Raw genomic sequence first — 14382 nt, 5'->3', positions numbered from 1 at the left:
TGGAGTTCTCGGGATTGGGGTATAATCCATTTGAAAAAGGAAGAAATTTGAAAAAGTTTGAATTTTGATCCCAAAACAATCATAAAAAAGTTATTCTAATACAGGATTCCTAAGTATGCCACTTATGAACTGCAAATTTAACATTTAAGTATTTAACAATCAATCTCCAGAGACCTAAGTTTCTGTAATGTAATGTCAACTAATTACCAGACATCCATTAATGGAAGAACTAAAACGTTTCACCTGAGAACTCACTCTAGCTTTCGGTTTCTTCCGCCTTTTGAATCCCTATCCAGCGTGCGTAATCGACCCACCTGCGAAGCGATTCAGAATACGATGCTTAGAGAACAATGGCGTGCCATGAAATGGAGAAGCGGTACTGGCATTCAAGAAGGGAGTCGAAAAAACTTACAATAATGAACCCAAGAAGGTGTTGCCTGTCCGAACAGCAAAGCACAGCGCGCTCAGAACCAACTTGTGTTGGTGCAGCAGAGGCTCTAGCATCCGCTGTTCAATAATCCCCGCCAACACTTGGTACCTGTTGCAGACAAAACTTCGTTTAGAGGAACCTGGATGCAGGAATTCTCGAGCGATGAGAATTAGAGAGGGCTCGTTGAATGTTATTAGTGACAAGTTACAAAAAAAAGACTGTAACTTGACAACCCGTAGCAATTATATATATATTTTTTGTCAGGCCATGAGGTGTCCTGAGCAGACTCTAACTGTAGGAGGCACTTTTAAGCCCGTACCATACTCAGAATAATCCTCGTTCGCACCGGGCCGACCCAATTAAGGGGCAAAGTGCTGGCCAGATTGATTTTTCCATACGAGAGGGGATTCAAACTCCTGACTCTCTTAAGGAACAAGAGTGCACGGCCATTCATGCCAACCAAGTTGGTTCGTAGCAATTATATTTGAGTAATAACAATATGCATCCAATCTATACGTACCGAAGGTTGCTAGAGACTGCCATGTAGACACCATATGCAAAACTAGTCGATAATACGGGTACGTTCTCAACCCCCTCTGCCGAGGACTTATCAACAGTTTTCCGTGCATTTATCACTGCATTTGTCACAAGGGTACCAACCTGAAAAGAAACCGTTAGTTCCTCCACAAAGCCCAGCAGCTTCAACTACTGTTAATCATGCAAGACCACTAGAGAAGATTTCAACTTACTCTGGGAAATAATAGAAATGAAAGGAACAAGGAACAGACAGAACCATGTGATGGAAAATAGAATCTTAGCCCCACCAAAAAGGAGGGAGGAGGAATACAAGGTTTCAATTTTAACACATTTAAGCGAGAAAAACAGAAACTTTTCGCTTTTCAAAGTTTAGCATCATATCCCCGCAGACCCCTTTCCTTCCCTCAAAGGCCAGAATAAGTCCCATTCACCTTTTATGTGTGGTTCATAGGCAGCAGTTCAGTAATAGGGTCCTAAGTAGCATATATTTATTAAAATAAAAACTTTACCAAAGAAGAAGTGGTGCCAACTGCAAAGAGCTTTGCCCCATTTCGCTGAATAAAAAAAAAAATCGAAGACATTATGAGATTCAGAACAATCAACTCTCAGAATTGTGTTATTCAGAAGAAATTTAAATTAGGGTACATATTTCTTACCGCTATAGCACCTAATCTCTGTAACAATGAATATGATATTCCAGGCAGAGCAACCTGCAGAAATACACAAGATCAGATGTTTTTATGTTTTCCTGCTCCTGGAATCAGAGGATCATAGCTGATCATTATGTTAATTACTTTATTATTTATGCAATCAAAAGCCTATTGTCTTGAAAAAACTAAAATTTATTGGGAAATAATTTACCTGGAATGCATTTTCTGGACAGTTGTAGAAGAACTTAGCAAGACGACCAGCATTAAGTGCAATAGGTGGTCGGAGAGATACAGTAGGAGCAGGAAGATAGACAAGCATAAAATCTGCAATTATGGCCATTACCTAAGCAGACCAAAGAATCATATACAAAGGGTGAGAGTAAAGTTTTGAACTACAATGCAGTGCTATTCAATCACAACAGGATATCAAATAAATGAAGAGTCTTTAAGTTTGAAATAGTTCAGGCTCCATAATTCAATAGGTACATATAAACTCCTTTAATAATTTCACAAATTCATTCACATCCAGAAAACATTGTAAACACTCTGAGCTGAGATAGTTGTCACTGCACAATGCCACAATCAATGTTGCAGAAAATAAAGCAAAATACCACCTCCATACTTGACTGGCAAGGAAAAATGTGTAGAGGAGAAATTACAGCAAATAGCTCGGGCCTTGGGTGCATTATCTTTATTTAAATTACCAACTTATTATAACAAAAACAATGAAAAAATTGAAGCAAACATGTCACACTATTATGGATAATAAATACAAGAACCATACCACATCTGCAAAAACAATTTCCAGCTCATTGAAGAAGTTTTCCCTGCGGCGTTCATACTCAGCAGCAGTCTGGACAAACAAATTAAAAAATTTAAAATGTGGGCAAACTTCACACAAAGAAACTATGCTATTTTTATGATAAAGCTTATTCCTTTTTTTTCCCCTGTTTTTAAATGCAAATATGGAGTATGATAACATTCTTTTGTCCCAAAACAACAAAAGTGATGCTAATATTGATGCCTCCCACTCAACATCTCTTTTCCCATTCATCAAAAAAGTTCAAAGTTTCCTCCTTTTCTTCTCTAAAGATTACTGAACCAGGACCAAAAGACAATCTTCTTATCCAATTCTTCCTCACAGAAATTTAGCTCTTCACTTATGTTACATAGATGATTGTCTTACCTTGAAAGATTTTGATTTCATTTTGAAGTTCAGTAACCAGTTAACAGTTTGGGTTTCATTATCAAAAATTCTCAAATTAAAAGGTTAAAAAATATCGTAATGAGAAATGAATGAATCAACGAATCATGTTTCCCTGTGAAATGACCTCTATGGTCTGGAAGCATATATTATTGTGTAAAAGTTGAAACTTGGGGGTAAAAATGTAATTTCAGGGAATATGTGGGGAGAAAAATGTAAATAGAAGTTTTGAGATTCCGAATTCAGAAAACCTTGGTAAAGATTCCGACGCCGCATTCCATTGCCACCTTAGCGAGGAAGAGATCGTCGGCTAAGAGCCGCTCCTTGAAACCTCCGAAGCCGAGCAGCCACTTAAGCCAAGCCGATTTCTCGAGCTCCAGGAACCTCAGAACTATCGATCCCGGAATCCTTCCGTTCTCGATCGCCGCCTTCAAGTCCTTAGGCAAGCTCTCGAGCGATCTCCCCGCCTCCGCCAACACCATTAACGCCTCCTTCTTATTATTGCTGCTCTGATCGCCGCCCTCCGCGTCTCCATCTCCGCCGCCTCCGCCGGAGAAGTTCCCGCCGTTGACGCCTCCGTCGTCGCCGCCGCCAGCAGCGAATGGAAGCAGCAGAAAAGTACGGCGGCTAGGGCTCAGCGAGCGATTCAAAGAGGCCGAAATGGAAGCCGGACGAGCGACGGTGGCCGGCACGGAGGCGAAAATGGCGGCGCGGTGAGTGAGGAGCCTGGGGAGAGGAGGAGAGGGAGATCGCGGCGTGGAGAGGAAGCCGGCGGCGGCGATCGACATTGCTTCTGTTGTTGTTAACGCCGCCCTTAGAGAGAGTTTGGTAGCTGGCGCGCAGCTTTGGTCTTCGCTCTAACTAGTTAACTACTTCTTTTATGCACGTTGAAGGAATGGTACCTGCTCGCATTGTGAAAGTACGTTCATTACTATATACTCCGGAACATGGATTCATGGTCTTCATTTTGAATATTCTTCTCCCAAAATTGAACCAAAATTGAATCCCTAACTTCAACGGTCCCACACTTAGTGATCTTGATTTGACGAAACATTTAGAAAGATATAAATTATAATGACTGTGTTAAATATTGATGTGTACAAAGGATCTGTTCACAGCATCTCACATTATTGTTGTTGCTGTAACTGTCAAAATTCAAACATTAATCTCTTATTCCAAATACGGAATACTACATACTAAATCAGTAAATCGAGATCGTGCCGGCATCATTTCAAATATTCTATTAGTTGATGTTTGGTTCAAAGAATTTAGATTTTCACCTTCTAAAAATTTGGTGAATTTTTTTCAAAAACAAAAAATTGAAGAAATGAGAACAACCGTTTTGAATGGGTTTGATCAAGATTTAATTAAATTAGTTTTATTCTAAGTAAGGTGAATATTAATGCAATATGTAAAAAGGAAATTTATTAAAATAATAAGATTTTTATAAATCTGATGGATCATATTTGTCTAATAAAATTTGACGTCTACATGAACCAAATAAAACAAACACAATAAGTTTACTTGTACATTTCCATAATTTGAAAGAAATAGATAATAAAAATTTGAACTAAATACAACGATAACATTTCAAAGTTTATATTGTAAAAGACTAAAAGGTTGTGTTATAATCTAAATCAAATGTTCTACAATATGTTTCATAAGCTTTGTTTTGTTAACAATTTTAGGGTGTAGCAGGACATAATTGGTGATTGATAGTATTAATACACACGTAGACTAGTAGCTAAATCGATCGCCCTAGCTTAGTGTTCGATGGATTAACGATTGAGAGCCTCTAAGCAATGATCTGTTATATCATCGGTCAAAAAGTTCCCCCAGCCGTAATAAATGCGCGTATTTATAAACGAGGAGGCGAGGAACACGGCCCGGGCAACTGGCATGGCCACCACGTGGCATATACGTGTCCTTACGCACATTAAAGCCCTGTCGATGCCTAATGACGACACGTAAGGCTGGGCAGGGCCGAAGTCCTGAGCGGCTAGGTAGAGCTTGGGCAGAACAACGGTCAGGGAAAATGTTGGTCAGGAAATAAAGGTGACGCTCGGACCGTTGGTATCGCTCGGGACATAATGGGAAAAGGTCAGCGGTCAAAGTCCGACCGAGTGTATAACCTATCATTGGTGCTCCTTAAGTTTGAGATTCAAACTTAAAAGTAGAATTTTGAACTATAAATATATTTTAATTAGTACACACCTTTCAATAATGGAGACAAGTTTTCTTTGTAAGAAAAAAAACATTATTCATATTTAAAGGTCAAGTAACTAAGAGCATCCATATCAATGCATTTTTTGTGGGGTCCAATGTGATGATGGGGAGGTGAGAGAAGAATGAGAGTGTGTGTGTGTGTGTTTTTTTTTTTTTTTTTTTGAAAATAGGGAGTGTGTTTTTAATTCATGCAAGTGAATGATTTTTGTGGGTCTTAATGAGAGAGAAAAAAAATAGCTGCGGTGTGTGTTTTGCGTGCAGTGCACGTGTGTATGTTCTGCATGCAGTGCACGCGCCCGCTGACGTGTTAACTATTTGTGTCAGATCTCAAAAAAAAAAAAAAATTCCTTATATTTCTCTATTTTCTCTTTTCTATGTATATCCTAAAAAATCGTGTAAAAATTTATACTATGCTATAATCTAATTTTAGACTCGACACACAATATATTATGTTTACTAACGTACGCGTGTTGTAATATTGTTTGTCACTTGTCACGTGTACTATGTAGTATAGTACTATGTGTGTTTTAATACCAAAATAAACGTTGAATTTGACCCCTCAAGTTTTGAAACAATTGAACATTCATCCCTACATTTATCACCTAGCCTTGAAGATAACTTTACAAAGGAAAAAATAAATTTTCTTTTTGTTTATGAATTATAAAGAAGTAACAATTTTTTTTGTATTTTAATCATGATCGTTGTCACTTTTCGTCATTTAATTGTTTGTAAAATGACTTATTAAACTAACCCTATTCCTGTAAATAATATATTTACTAAGGGATATGAAAGATGGCATGAATGCAAATATTGTTTTATATTTCTTCTATGCCATGTGACTAGTAAATTTGCAAGATTTGTAAATTTGTTAGCCAACTTGCTTGACAGATTTTCTAGGAAAGATGCCGGCAAGTTTACCTTTTTTTGTTACTATTATTTTATTATTAAATTTATAATATATGAAAATGAGATTCATTTAAAAGTGAAAGAGATTTGTAGAGATGTAGAACAAATAATGGAGAATTTGTAAATTTGATGATGTGAAAATAGACTCATTTTACAAAGTAAGAGAGATTTGTCGTGATAAAGATAGCCTTAATTCTTTTGAATTACTTCCATACAATTTTAAAAGTAAAAGTGTCATTTTTTTAAAAAAATAATAATATTCATAGATATTTTGTTTTCACTCGACACAAAGATAATTACTCATACCATCAAACATGCAAAAAGAAACTCGTAATTATTGTCTAATAATGTGTTTTTGGTAAACTACTTATATATAATAATAATTATAATAATAATAATAATAATAATAATAATAATTCATAAAAAAATACAATAGGAGTAAACCATGATCTTTTCCCACTATTAACTTCTCATAACACTTCATACAAGCAATATTATGAAGATTTTAATATTAGAAAATGTCACTATCGTGCATAGTTTGTTTTTTAATCAAAATAATAAATTTTACATATAATGCATTTGTTAACAAATTTCAACTATCCAACTTGAAAGTGAAATGTGAGCATATATATGGTGATGGCGTCTACTATTTCATTAGTAGTGGAATTAGTTGAACACATTAAAACGTTTGTATTTCTTATATTTTTATTTTATTTTACGTATTGCAATAGTATCTACATATTTTGAGGAGAAATTAATTAAATTTTGGTCGAGCCTTATTTAAAAATACTCAATTAAGCAAACATCTTTCGATATTTTAATATGTTTTAATATAAATATATAATAGTGGGATCCAAGCCTCAGTAGTGGCACTTATATGTAGGTATTTCCTTTTGCTTATGTAAAAATATATATAATCATTTAAAAATAAAATAAAAAAAAATCATCTTTTTAATCATTTACCTCTTACTTTCAAAAATAAAAATAAAAAATCATTTACCTCTTAATCTTTTTAGAATACAACGTTCTGCTTACGGAGTATACAATACACCAATAATATTACTTTTCACCCATCCCAACATATATTTGCCTAAAAAAAGAGAAATTTCTTCGCCTCCAAAACTCACACCCTAACTTAATAGAATAGTGAAGGGATTGTTCTCAAAAAAAAAAAAAAAAAAAGAAGAAAAAAAAAAAAGAATAGTGAAGGGATTTAACCTATCTGCTAAGTCAATGGGTTATCATGACTTACATTCTTCCACATGCTACTTTATTCCACATACTCTGTCGGACCAGGGTATGGGAAACCCTATGGAGAAGAAGAATAGTGAAGGGATAAATCAACAGTCTATTATGTGAGAGGACTAGTGTTTGGTGTCTACAAATAACCTCCCATTATGTGGTAGAAAGAAACCCATCACAGTGGGAAAAGTGTTCGGTACCCACAAGCAAGGTTGAAAAAGTCGCTAGGCACCCTCTAGGCGCCTGGGGACTGCCTAGGGCGCTTAGAGCGCCAAGATGGCCGACCGCCTAGGCCCGATTTTTGCAACACTGCCCACAAGAAACTCATCATATTGGGTGTAAATGTTATATTGCAATTATCAAGACTCTGATTATATTATCATTACCACCCAAGAACTAATTAAGTTGGCCGTGGGAACATCTCAACATATACTTGTGCAAATGTAAAATGGGTTTATATAGTTTAGTTGTTTTATCACATAGTACGCCATGAGACATCCATCATCTATGCATTGATTGGTTGTCAACAAGGAGAAAAGGTTAACAATGAAGAAAAGCAAAATAATGTTAGAGAGGAATTGGTGCCCCACAGGAGAAGTCTATCCACCACTAAAGATGCACCCAAGATAGAGAGGTCACACATGGCAATAATCCATTGGGGAAAATATCCTTTTTGGGATAAGAAAATGGATTGCATTTCTATGAATCACCTATTTCCCCCCCTTTGCACACTTTTTAACTAACCAAACACCCCTCCCCCCAAACTCTTTCTCCACAACACACAAACAACACAAGAGTGATCAAGAACAACTCCGAGGCTATGGCATCCATGACAGTGTCACCTGCATTCCTCCCCGCCGTCGCCAAGGCTCCCACCGCCGGCCGCCGTGGGGCGTTCACCGTCAGGGCCTCGAAGGCGTCTGAGGGCGAAACCGCCATGGCAAAGACCGGGGAAGAGAGCAGCAACGGGAGGAGGGAGTTGGTTTTTGGCGTTGCCATGGCGGCGGCGTGCTCCATCGCCAAGATTGCCATGGCGGACGAGCCGAAGAGAGGGACTCTGGAGGCCAAGAAGAAGTATGGACCTATCTGTGTGACAATGCCCACTGCCAAGATTTGCCACAAGTGAGAAACCAAGAAACCTACCTTTGCTTCTGTCTGTAATATGTTGTAATTGGTTTTAATGTAAAACCTTGTTTTCTAATCTATTCTCTTCTCCCCTGCTTTGTTTATACTCCAACCATACTTGCCTAAATTGAAGCACAAACTGTTTTTTCTACGCTAAAATTAAAACCAAGTAATAGAGAAAGGAAGATAACGAAAAGACCTTTTATTGAGCAAAATCCAGATAAATTATGTATTCCATTCAAGCTAAAGAGCAGCAGTAATGCAGTCACTATATAAAACACACACACACACACACACAAAACAGAAAGAAAGCATAATGAAAAAAACACGAATGGAAGAAGTGAGTGCAGGTTCTGCGTACTTGCATGGTTTGTTAGATAATGTAGGCCAAGACTCTACATTGAGAGAGCTGACAACAAAGTCAGCAGTCTATTTATTTGCTCAGGCTCTCGCATATTTTGCTGAGAATAACTTAACTTGCCAGCATTTGATGATGGGAGCTCTTATCTTGAAAAATCTAGCAAGTTCGTACATCCATAGCTTCTTCGCAGGTCTCTTTGTCAGAATCGAGGTTCGCATCATATCAAGATGAGGACTCAGGTAGGCTTCCTTCCCATTTGTTAATCAACTCGTTTAGTTTTTCAAATCCCTGACAAGTTATAAGAACTTGCATTAATTCATCGCCGGAATACATATATGGGAGCTCGTTACTTACACCACAACAAAATCTTATGTCTGTGTCCTTCAATAAACTACAAGCTTAAAGTTTTCAAGGATACACACACACACACAACATATCAGATTCTTGACTTTGAAACAACTTTCCGAGAAAACAGAAAGATTTTCTCTTAGTTATTTGAGTAATTTCAAGTAAAGATAATTTTGACCTTTTAGAGGAAAATATGAGATAATTTCAAAACATTGTTTATTTTGCTTCTTACCATGCGGGTTGTGAAGTCACCAAATGATTCACTTGCTTGCCGATTCTGTTTCCAATGATAGAACAAAGGCTCCAAAACTTTCTCAAGATCTTGAATCTTAGCCTTATCCTTGAAAGGCTTTGCCAATGAAGTCTGATTGGTTGTTCCACCAAGCCAAATCTATATAAAGAAAATTTGTGACCTAGTCAGCTTTCCTCTCTCCACAGAATAAGGACAGTAATTCAGAAAGGGTTAATAAAAGGGCCATATTCCCACAAAGATAGAGCTTGAACTACCTGATAACTGTTAGGACCATCACCAACCAAGCCAAGTTCAGCCATGTATGGTCTAGCACAGCCATTAGGGCAGCCAGTTACCCTTACCACTATAGATTCTTCACTCTCAAGGCCAACCTAAAGCCAAAACTTCCAAGCTTAGCAATGGTGCTATTATGATCGAATCGTTTAAGTTTGGCGAGTGTCTCTGCTACATACCTTCTCAAACATTGCTCGAACCCGCTTAAGAATGTCAGGAATTCCACGTTCAGCTTCAGTTATTGCAAGAGGGCACAGGGGAAACGCTGGGCATGCCATTGCTGTTAAATTGAGGGGATCCACCTGCCTAGGTTCCTGTACATAAAAAATAGATGGAGGTTTGTGAGAAGACATCTAGCAAACTTTAAATTACATGATTCCTCAGATCAACACCAAGAATATAAACAAATTAAGTAAAATTTTGTTTCTTCAGCTCCCTCTTAAATCAAAGAGCACCCTTCAGTTATAGGTACTCGCATCTTATACAGGCTTCATACAAAAACTATCAGCTCTGCTAATTAACTCTCAAAGATAAAGCCTCCCAAGTTCAACTTTACTGAAATACATCTTTCCTAAACCCCACAACAATACAAAGTATCATGCATTAAATTCCACAATCTGTGCAAGAGAACAGAGCATTCTAATTCCAGTTAACTATCAATCTATCATACAGTTTTCAGGCATTTCTATATACTAGCATATATGTTCTTTTATGAATCACAAGGGTACTAACCTTATACAGATGGAGACCCAAAACAAAGGACTTTTCTACTATATAATGTGTATACCATACTTATATCTTTATATTACATGTCTTCACCATGCTTAAAAAACATCGGATTAGAGATGGGATATTTTTGACAGATCGAATGTCATCAGTAAGTATGTTGCTAAATTGGGCACAATTAATTTCCAATAGACAATTTTGTCAGTAAATTGTGACTTTTAAAGTATTACAAATTTGCCAATGGATTGCTCTGTTGGTAAATTAATAAGAAAATTTTCTCCCTAGAAATAGTGCCATTTAACTAGGCAATTAAAAAATTCGGTATTTATTTTACTGACAGAGCAGCCCCTAGGCAAACTATTATCTTTTAAAACATTACTCTTATAAGTTTGTGCCTCAACGGATTGCTTCATAGGCAAATTTATAAGAAATTTCTAGCATCAAAATGCTGCCTTATAACTTAGGCAATTAAAAAAAAAAAATATGTAATTGGGGTCGTTTCGTGGAGGCTATCTAATTAGTCCTTCAAGACACACAGATGCATAGTTGCATACTATGAACAAAGACTTACCAACAGACCAGCCTGTGCAAGAGCTGTAGCAATGGAGTCCTTCCATGCATGCTGGATATCACAAAGGATCATGTTCTGGTTCGGAGTGATGCGCACATCCAAGTTATACTTCTCAATAACTTCCCGAAGCATCTTCTTAGTTTCTCCTTTTACCCGACCATTATCGACATGAAGCCCACAAAACAATCTACCATCCCCCTGCCAAGGTACAACATGGAATTATCATTAACAAATTTAAGCTCTAAAATATACTCCGTAATTTTAATATCTCATGATAACATTTGTGGACTAGGGAGTAACTTCTAGACCACCAACATGGGAATGAAAATATTAAAATATATTTTTAAAATGAAAATTTTGGTAATTAACAGAGAATGTGCAAAACTGCAAAAGGGATGAGAAGATCAAGAATCCTAAAACAACAAAATTTTACACATTGGCATACTAAAGTAGCAAACCTGTTCATGCCACCCCAAGTAACTCTTGAATTCCCACTCAGGCAAGTCACGGGAGGGCTCGAAGGTCTTTCCATAATACTGTTCAACAACATTTCTAAACTTCTCAATCCCCCACGAACTGAGTAAATATTTCATCCTGCTGTACCTACGGTCATCTCTTCTACCATATTCTCTCTGGGTAACAACAATAGCTTTCACAGCATACAATATGTCCTCTTTTGGAACATAGCCCAATGGCTCTGCAACGCGAGGAAATGTGGTCTCCATCCTATGAGTTCGACCCATACCACCACCAACCTGCAAAGAAGTCATACATGGCTTGCATTAATATCCCTCAAACACATGCAAAAAGAAAGAAGGGTCAGTATGATAGATGAAATTCTTACATATATGTTAAAACCCTGAGGCTCTCCATTCTCATCTGACACAACCGCAATGCCAATGTCATTTGTGAAAAGGTCAACTGAGTTGTCTGTTGGCACAGTAACAGCAACTTTAAACTTCCTTGGCAAGAACTGAGTTCCATAAATGGGCTCAGCTGAGTCAGGGAAGTTTGTTCCATGAGAATTATCTTCTCGAGCTTTGACTACTTCAGGAGATTCTGCTGACATAAATCTCTCCCCATCCACCCAAACATCATAATAAAACCCAGATTGAGGAGTCAGAAGTGCTGCAATGTCATCAGCAGTTTGTTGTGCAAATAAATAGCTTTTATTCACATATGGTGCTGCTGGAGCCAGTACGTTTCTGTTGAGATCACCACATGCACCAAGAGTAGAGCCCATGTTTCTGATAATAGTGCCCATCACAGTCTTAAGGTCTTTCTTCAGGACACCATGGAGTTGAAATGTTTGTCTCGTTGTCAATCGAAGGGTTCCAATTCCAAATTGGTCAGCAAGATCATCCATGACCAAGTAGAGTCTGTTTGGAACCTTTCCACCAGGGTTTTTTGTTCGGAGCATAAATGAATATGACCTTTTCCCACGCTCATCTCTATTATATTGTTGATAACTCCCATGAAACTTGATCAATTGAGTAGCAGCCTCATTGATGTTAGGTGCATCTGTAAGAATTTCCTCATTGAGAGGATACCTTATGAAGTTACTTTGCTCTTTGAATATTTCAACCTTGCTACGTTTAGGTTTGGCAGAAGTGTCCAACTCCGATGGCTGCATAATGACAAAAAATCATTAGATTGAGAAATCTCCATGTTATATTAGTGAAGTAAATCCCAAACCAGCTTCACTGTATAGTTGTTTCCTTTCACCAGCAGCAGATATGAAATAGGATATAAATGCCAATACAAGTGTTGCTTCAGGCAAACAGACACATAGAACAAAGAATCAAGTAATATTATTTTCCAAATGAGTCATATTCAATGTTTCTATTCCACAATCACAGGTTGCATTGATATCAGTAGAGATGAATGGTTCACAATTTTATTTTATTTTATTTTTGTTTGATGTTTCTCACCAACATGCAGCTCTAAGAATTACAAAAATTTAGTGCCATCACTCTTACAGCCTTTCAACATATGTAAATTGCAATTATTGGATTTTCCCACCTTGTTTTCACACCACCATTTTTTTGTGCTGAAATCAGTCATTCCCAGTCACCCCACATATCCTAAAAATTTGTTTCAGGCACAAATGCCTATACACGTAACAAACCACATAGTCACCCCTGCATGGCACATGAGCAGTGCACTATGCTATCCCAGCTATCAGTCTTGTAGTAGAGTAGTATAAAGTGTATCAGGTGGGACAAATCCCACCTGATGAGACACCATATGATTGGCTAATGGCCATGGTTTCCATGCCCTTCAATCCAAAGCCATGGTATCCACCTATGGCCTTTTTATTCAACTTCACCCAAAATACTAAATTTAGAAGTGTACTTTTTAGGAAAGTTATCTTCAAATGTGACCCATAAATAACTACTAAGCATCATTCATCAATAGTTGAGGAAAATGCAATTTGCGTCAAATAAAAAAGCAGGATTCCTTTTTTTTTTTTAAGCATATATACTTATGAAAAATGCAACTTTTTGTCAAATCCCCCTTTAACTATTCGATTCTCTTTAAACCAAAGCCACTACTTTATGTTTCAATTTCTGAAAGCCATAGAAATTCCAATGCCAGAACAGTGGTAGCACGAAGTGAGAAAAGCCTTTACACAATGCAGCTATGTTTGTACCCTAACAACTTAGGGCTATAGAACTTCATTTTTTTTTTGTTCTTTTTGCCCCAAAATTAAATGAGAATCTAACACTCAAACATTGCATAGTGTACTACACTGGTGGAACCTCGATCTGAAAACTTCACTATTGCTCCATCCACTCATTTCATGTACAACATGGAACATTTTCACCAAAAGCATCCACTCTACAGTGCAATTAACAGTAACGGATGAAATGACGGCGGGGAGGAAGAAAAATTTACCGTCGTTACGGCTCTAATGACCGAAACGTTAGGACTCGAAGCCGAGGCAGCGCGAAACACGTGAAGACGGTTGCTGAGGCGGAGCGAATCGGAGCCGCTCCTCAGCCCGGTGCAACTGGGAATTTGAATCTTCGGATCCTTGGAGATGGCGGTCCTAGCCGCTGCTGCTCCAAACGACGTCGTCATCCCCTCCGACAGAAACAGAAAACGACGGAGAGAATTTCCCTACCGGAAAAGGAGCTTTGATCAAAGGCGATTGAGGAGATTTTCCGGCTGAGAAACAATGAAGAACAGAGAAGAGTTGGACTGCGAGAGGGATATTTCGCAGTTTATATACTGAAAAGTGCGAAACGCAATTATGCAAGTGCGAACGTCACGTGCCTGGCACGAGATTATATTTTGTATCTCCAGGGTAAATTGGCTCCGTATTCGCACACAATAATATGCACGCGCTGCTTTCCGTTTTGTTTCCTTTGTTGGTTTTTGTTTTTTTTTTTTTTTTTTCTAAAAGGGTTTTTTTTTTTTAAATGTTGAATCCAAACATTTGGAATTGAAGCATGTGTTCTATCTCAACTAAAAATTTAAGATGATAATTGTATTGCACATTAATAGTTATATGCTCAAAACGCCCC

General features: G+C 37.6%; 3 protein-coding genes across 3 annotated transcripts; 1 reads left to right on the top strand and 2 right to left on the bottom strand.

The window, feature by feature from the left end:
• Positions 1 to 5: 5 nt before the first annotated feature.
• LOC109152290 (protein RETICULATA-RELATED 4, chloroplastic-like) lies at positions 6 to 3736 on the bottom strand. Its single transcript, XM_019299887.1, has 8 exons — positions 3073 to 3736; positions 2402 to 2470; positions 1829 to 1960; positions 1624 to 1677; positions 1477 to 1521; positions 951 to 1090; positions 413 to 538; positions 6 to 314 (listed from the first exon to the last, which is right to left on the bottom strand). The coding sequence occupies exons 1-8, from the start codon at positions 3607 to 3609 to the stop codon at positions 257 to 259; spliced, it is 1161 nt and encodes a 386-aa protein (XP_019155432.1). The 5' UTR covers positions 3610 to 3736; the 3' UTR covers positions 6 to 256.
• A 4184-nt stretch (positions 3737 to 7920) lies between these two features.
• LOC109152297 (photosystem II 5 kDa protein, chloroplastic) lies at positions 7921 to 8426 on the top strand. Its single transcript, XM_019299904.1, has one exon. The coding sequence runs from the start codon at positions 8016 to 8018 to the stop codon at positions 8319 to 8321; it is 306 nt and encodes a 101-aa protein (XP_019155449.1). The 5' UTR covers positions 7921 to 8015; the 3' UTR covers positions 8322 to 8426.
• Positions 8427 to 8501: 75 nt separating this feature from the next.
• On the bottom strand, positions 8502 to 14113 carry LOC109152286 (sulfite reductase 1 [ferredoxin], chloroplastic-like). The gene is made up of 8 exons (XM_019299878.1): positions 13751 to 14113; positions 11697 to 12479; positions 11311 to 11607; positions 10853 to 11050; positions 9735 to 9869; positions 9537 to 9653; positions 9262 to 9420; positions 8502 to 8969 (listed from the first exon to the last, which is right to left on the bottom strand). The coding sequence occupies exons 1-8, from the start codon at positions 13934 to 13936 to the stop codon at positions 8904 to 8906; spliced, it is 1941 nt and encodes a 646-aa protein (XP_019155423.1). The 5' UTR covers positions 13937 to 14113; the 3' UTR covers positions 8502 to 8903.
• Between the last annotated feature and the right edge of the window lie 269 nt (positions 14114 to 14382).

Source organism: Ipomoea nil, unplaced genomic scaffold (genome assembly GCF_001879475.1).
Source record: "Ipomoea nil cultivar Tokyo-kokei standard unplaced genomic scaffold, Asagao_1.1 scaffold2403, whole genome shotgun sequence".
NCBI classification, from domain to species: domain Eukaryota; kingdom Viridiplantae; phylum Streptophyta; class Magnoliopsida; order Solanales; family Convolvulaceae; genus Ipomoea; species Ipomoea nil.
This window is presented reverse-complemented; position numbering and strand designations above follow the sequence as displayed.

Coding starts and splice junctions, on each gene's coding strand:
- LOC109152290 (XM_019299887.1), bottom strand. CDS start 3,609: ATGTCGATCGCCGCCGCCGGCTTCCTCTCCACGCCGCGATCTCCCTCT. Junction 2,471..3,072: donor GCGTCGGAATCTTTACCAAG/GTTTTCTGAATT, acceptor TTGTTTGTCCAG/ACTGCTGCTGAGTATGAACG. Junction 1,522..1,623: donor AGAGATTAGGTGCTATAGCG/GTAAGAAATATG, acceptor TTTTTTATTCAG/CGAAATGGGGCAAAGCTCTT.
- LOC109152286 (XM_019299878.1), bottom strand. CDS start 13,936: ATGACGACGTCGTTTGGAGCAGCAGCGGCTAGGACCGCCATCTCCAAG. Junction 12,480..13,750: donor TCATTAGAGCCGTAACGACG/GTAAATTTTTCT, acceptor GTCATTATGCAG/CCATCGGAGTTGGACACTTC. Junction 9,654..9,734: donor TTCGAGCAATGTTTGAGAAG/GTATGTAGCAGA, acceptor TTTTGGCTTTAG/GTTGGCCTTGAGAGTGAAGA.
- LOC109152297 (XM_019299904.1), top strand. CDS start 8,016: ATGGCATCCATGACAGTGTCACCTGCATTCCTCCCCGCCGTCGCCAAG.